General features: G+C 38.5%; 1 protein-coding gene across 1 annotated transcript in view; it reads right to left on the bottom strand.

Moving 5' to 3' along the window:
- Positions 1-2404: 2404 nt before the first annotated feature.
- Positions 2405-6000, bottom strand: part of LOC128865811 (uncharacterized) — a 188965-nt gene continuing 185369 nt past the window's right edge. Inside the window, 2 exon segments of the mRNA XM_054106171.1 lie at positions 2405-4990; positions 5087-5281. Coding sequence (XP_053962146.1) covers positions 2405-4990; positions 5087-5281 — 2781 coding nt within the window.

Below are 6000 nucleotides of genomic sequence, written 5' to 3'. Positions count from 1 at the left end.
AAAATTTTTTTTTTAATTTCCAAAAAAATTAAAACAAAACTTTCAAAATTTCTTTACTCAAAAAACCAAAATGAAAGAAGTAATGCTAACAATAAGCAAAAAACCTAAAAAAAAATAAATATGAAGAATGAAACAAAATTTCGGGGGAAAAAATAAATTGAAAAATTTTAAATATTTTTTTTAATTTCCCAAAATGTTAAAAATTTTTTATCTTATCTTGTTACAAAAATAATATATTGTTTTAATTAAGAAAAAAAAAAATAAGAAAAGATATATTAAAAAAAAAAAATTTAAGAAAAAATATATTATTTTAAGAAAAAGTATTTTAGAAAAAATTTTTTTTTTTAAATTTCCAAAAAAAAGTAAAACAATACTTTCAAAATTTCTTAACTCAAAAAACCAAAATAAAAGAAGTAATGCTAGCAAAAACCAAAAAAAAAATAAATATGAAGAATGAAAAGAATTTTTGGAGAAAAAAAAAATTTAAAAAATTAAAAAATATTTTGTTTAATTTCCAAAAGTGTTAAAAATGTGTTTATTCGGGAAAAAAATTTGAAGAAAAAAATATTTTAGAAAAAAAATTAAACATAATATTTTTTTTTCAATTTGCAAAAATATTGCAAACATTTTTTTAAATTTGTTTACTCAAAAAATTAAAATAAAAGAAGTAATCCTAGCAATAAAAAAGTTAAAAAAAAATTAAATATGAAGAAAGAAAAGAATTTTAAGAGAAAAAAATGTTTAAATATCCAAAAGTCTTAAAAATATTTAAATTTGTTTATTTAGAAAAAAGAAAGAAAAGATTTTATTTTTAAATTTCAAAAAAATAAAGAAAAACATTCACAATTTCTTTAGTAAAAAATCCTAAACGCAAAAATTTAAAAAATTAAGAATAAAAATATTTTAGAAAAAAATTAAAGAAAAATAATTTTTATTTTAGTTTGAAAAAATTAAAAAAAAAGTTTCAATTTCTAGAAAACAAAAAAAAATATACATATACATACATAAAATTAAAAAAGCAAACAATTTTAAGAAATAGACAAAGTTTTTAAATTGCAAAATTCGTTTACTTAAAAAATCAAAATGAAAGAAGTAATGCTACAAATAAGCAAAAATTAAAGAAAAAAAAACAAAATAAAATATTTTAAGAAAAAAAAGTTTTAAGGAATAAAATTAAAAAAAAAAATTTTAATTTCGAAAAATTTTTAAATTTGTTTACTTAAAACATCAAAATGAAAGAAGTAATGCTAACAATAAGCAAACAAATTTAAAAAAATAAAAAAAATATGAAGAAAGAAGAGAATTTTAAGAAAAATTAATTAAAAAATTTAAATTTCCAAAAAACTTAAAAAACAATTTAAATTTTGTATACTCAAAAAATCAAAATGAAAAAGTACTGCTAATAATAAGCAAAAAAAAATTCCAAAATTAAACAAAATATTTCGAAAAAAAATTACGAAAAAAACTTAAAAAAAAATTTCTGGAAAAAAAATTCCAAAAGAAATTTAATTTGTTTACCCAAAAAATCAAAACCCTCTAAACTTTGGAGACTCTTAGTGCTTTTTTCATTTTGGAAGCTTTCGAATAATTACCGTTAATGTCTGGAGATTAAAAATGCGATTTTATGGGGCAGCTCCAGCGTACATAAATTAACGCGCTTACATTTCTAAGCTGCTTGATACTTTTTTTAATATACTTTTTTTGTTTACCGACTATTCCCTTATTCCACCGCAAACGGCATTTACCTACATATACATTTTATTCTATCACATCAAGTTTAAGTTTTATTTTCCAGTGGCATGGTGTTGCTGACTTCAACTACGCTTACTTTCCTACGTCTCAGGTTCCATCTTGGTTCATAGAGCCAGACCTGAAACCTGATACTGTTACCTTCCTCATTTCTTTTGGAGCTGTATGAAGTTGACTAAACCGAAACCGAAATATGTGAAATGTGTGTGTTGGGAAAATGACGACGACGTCGAATAAATTGTTCGAAAAAGTGGTTGAGGTGGCACGAAAATTGCTAATGTGGCGGAGGTGATGACCTCGTTGAGGTTCATGGATGTAGTGGTGATGCTGGTGACATGGCTCGAGCCATAGGTAGGGACTTAAAGTTGATTAGTTTGTTGATTGCTTCGCGTTTGTCTCCTTAAGACAGACATTTATTCCCCAGTTCCGTTTTGTTTGGTTGTTGTGGTTGTTGTTATGGTTAAAAAACCAATTTGTGCGTTAAACAGTGCCAAGTTTACTGCTATTTACTTTTGACCAGACGCCATCGCCGCTACCGTGACCTTATCCCCTCTTTCACTCGCTAGCGCCCACTCAACGCCGACTATACCGTTTAGCTCCATTTATATAAATCAATTTTAGTTTTGCGTTCACTTCATCAGCTCCTCTAAGTTTCCTAACAACCGCCATACCATGGAAAGGTCCAGCACCATCAGTGCGGAGGCACCACCGGACGCACCATGCCACCCAATTTATGACGCGACTGTGGCTTATCGATGATATAGTCTTCGTAAGTGTATAACGGTGTAATTTTTAGGCCCGTCTTTTCAGGTATAATCTTGAATTGTGGCTGATCGGTGCTGACTAACATTGGTCGTTTAATTGTGTGCATATATTCGGAATGCGATGCACCGAGGGGACGACGTGTTGTCGGGACATTCATTTTTTTGCAAGGCTCAGGTTTGGCTTCCACATTCATTTGGCAGTTTTGGGCTGAATACTTATTTGGCTTGTAAATGGAGAATATATTGTTGATAAGACTGAGTGCAGAATGGCCACTAGCGGAGGGATGATGCCCAACGGACGTAGGCTGTTTGGTCTGCACCTCGTGATCTGTGTAGAAATTATTGTATTTGTATGAGGGTAGGCTATCCGCGACCGGGTACACTTTGTGGCCATAGCTGTAGGCGCGGTGAAGGGGTGAGCCCGCTTGTTCAAAAAAATGAAAATCACTAGAATTGTTGGCGCCATGATGTAATGAGGAGCCGTCTGGCGCCGACGACTCCACTTGCGGTGGAGAGGGCATACCCTCAAGTAGCGACTTCTTAATCATCATGCGCTCCTGCTCACGATCGTGCATATCAATCGGCTGTCCATTGTTGTAGCAACCCACACTCACGTTCTTTGCCTTCAGATTGCTTTGCATATTACGCCGTTGCATATCCTGATCGACCGGACTAGGTGGCTTATCTAATTCCGCCCAGTATTTTTCTAAGTCGACATTAAAGTCTTCGAGATCCATTTCCGTGGAGTCAGAGCAGGTGTCATCGTCATATCGACTAGGCGGTTGCACTTCCAACAATGACTTGCTGCGCGCTGGGCGTCGATATTGCGAGGCATAGTGCAAACTCGGCCCCGAATTAGATAGATAGCGTTCGTCTTCATCGAGGAATTTATCTTGCATGAGTAGACGTTCACGTTCGTCACGTATGAAATGATCTAGATCGGTGTCATAGGCCACGGCGCGGCAGTGTGAATGTTCTTCCTCCTCGGCTGCCGGATGGTGGCCGGGACAGTGTAGGCGCGAACGCGACCTGGCAATATGGCGCCGTTGCTGGCGGTGGTAGCAATAGTCATCGGCGGCACAACAACAAATGACCGTTGGTGGCGGCGGCGGTGGCTGCTCGCACTCGCGATCGCTGTGGCGATCACGTTCATGATCGCGACCACGTCCCGAGTGTATGGAGTAGCGCGAAGCCGCTGCCACACGATGGCTACCGCGTTCCCGGTCCTCCATCCAATCGGCGGATGTGGAGGCGGTGTGTAGGTTCCTGTTGCTACCACCGCTGGCGCCAGCACCATACATGCCCACGGGCGTGCCACGGCTGCGCCATGTGCGACGTCCGGCCGCCGCCGGGTAGCACGGGTAGATTTCGTCTAGCAGGCACTTGGCATTAGTGCAGTGTTCGCGCGCGCAACATGGTTGTGGCGCAGGCGGCGGCGGCGGCGGCGGTGACGTCGGTGCTTCGTGAGTTGCATACGCTAGCGTGCTCTCGTCAAGACTGCTGCTGCAGTAGTAGCCCGAGGACTTGCGGAAGGCCTCTTGTTTGTCGCGGCGTGTTGCGCCCGTTTGCGGCAGTTCATAGTCCATGACATCGAAGGGCGTCGTCTTGGACGTTGTAGCACTGAACGAATACGATTTGGGCACATTGGTTTTCTTCAATATCGACGTGGTTCCGCCGCCTTCATAGGACGCACCACCGCCCATCATATAACAACTTTGCGATTTGGGATACTGAAACTCTTTACAACTAATCGAGCGATGCAAACCATAACCAGGAGAACCTTCTCCTTCACCACGTTTACCTTTGCCACCCACATCTGGCACCACATCATCCAAAACATCCTCCACGAAGAATTCATCTTGCTCGCGTATGTTGCGCAGCTTACGATACGTTCCGTATTTTAGGCACTCTGGCACATAGTCCTCCTCAAGGTCTTCGGAACGATTCGAATAAATATTGTCTGTATACCAAGTGGGATCGAGTTGTTTCGGTTTCGGTTTAGCCGGTTGCATTCGATCTCGTTTCGATTGACGGTAACTTTCAAAGCAAATATTTTTCATTTTCTCCAATTTTTGTTCACGTATGCGCTCCCAGTTCTCCCAATTCTTATCATTTTTACTTCTGCCACTGGTGGTGGCAGCATCAAAACCACCGTAGTACTCATTACTCGTACCTCCAAAATCACCATGATAATCGATATTTATTTTCTTGATTTCATGTTCAGCAGGTGGGGCGCTGGGTTCGCGGCCCAAGTTGTTGTAGCTCGTGCCGCTGCCCCCATTCTCCGATACTACAATTCTTATCCTACGTTTCGTTTTATCTAAAAGCTTTGATGACAGCGAAGACTTCTGCGGCTTGTCACGTTCAGCTGGCGGCTCTTTTGGCTGTCACACCTCTTGCAGGTACTTGACGGGGCAATAACCCTGGCGATTGTCTGCAGAGCGTACCATCACCATACCGTTAACCTCATCGCCAGCCTAAAATATTGAAAACAAAAATTATTTAAATATAAAATAATAAAAATTAAATATTGGATGGTTAGGATGTTTTGTTGGAAATTCGGTAAGCTGTACCTGTATAACGATTTGATCTCGCAGTAGTGTCATGTTTTCTCCCCGCTCGCCATCGGATACCTGCAAATTATGTGTGACCTGTAACGGTTTCTCATTGGCATTCAGGCGTACACAATATTTGGATGGAAAGTAACCGACACGGCCTAGCAGCTTACCCTGCCACCAGTCTGGATCAGAGGTATCGATTACGGTGACCTAGGGAATGAAGAAGATATTGCATGTTAAAAACCATTTAATCCCTTTGAAAAAGAAACAATAAATAAATAGATAAAGTTTTGTCTTATCTTATCCTCATAATCGATAGTTCATGGCGTAGGGAAAAAAGTTTATAAATCTAAGTCCCAAACTTTGTATGAAACTGACAAACATTTAACAAACTTTTCGACTTTTTAGTCAGAGTCTTAAGATAAAATCCAAGTAAGCTTTTTATAGTCCATTAAATATGAGTTGAAAGTTAAAGTCGTTAAAAAAATCGCGTTCATTTTCGAACTTTTTTTCTTTGATGAAATATGGCACAGAATATTGGATGATGACAACCCCCGATGAAGCGTCACCCTTAGTGTTTGAGAGAAAGATTCTGCAGAAGATTTTAGGACCTTTGCACGTTGGAAACGGCGAATATCGCAGGCGATGGAACAATGAGCTATAAGAGCTTTACGATGACACAGACATAGTGCATCGAATAAAGATCCAGCGGCTACGTTGGCTGGGTTATATCGTTCGAATGGAAACAAACTAGAGCTCCGTCTCTGAAAGTATTCGATGCGGTATCAGCTGGTGGTAGCAGGGGAGCAGGAAGGCCTACCCTGCGTATGGAAAGATTAGTTGGAGAAGGAATTGGCTTCAGCTGGTGTGTCCAACTGGCGCCGGTTAGCAAGAGAAGAAAACGACTGACGCGCTTTGTTAGGCTCGAC

The sequence above is a fragment of the Anastrepha ludens genome, chromosome 6 (genome assembly GCF_028408465.1).
Source record: "Anastrepha ludens isolate Willacy chromosome 6, idAnaLude1.1, whole genome shotgun sequence".
Lineage (NCBI taxonomy): Eukaryota > Metazoa > Arthropoda > Insecta > Diptera > Tephritidae > Anastrepha > Anastrepha ludens.
The sequence above is the reverse complement of the archived record's forward strand: the minus strand, read 5'-3'. Positions and strand labels throughout refer to the sequence as shown.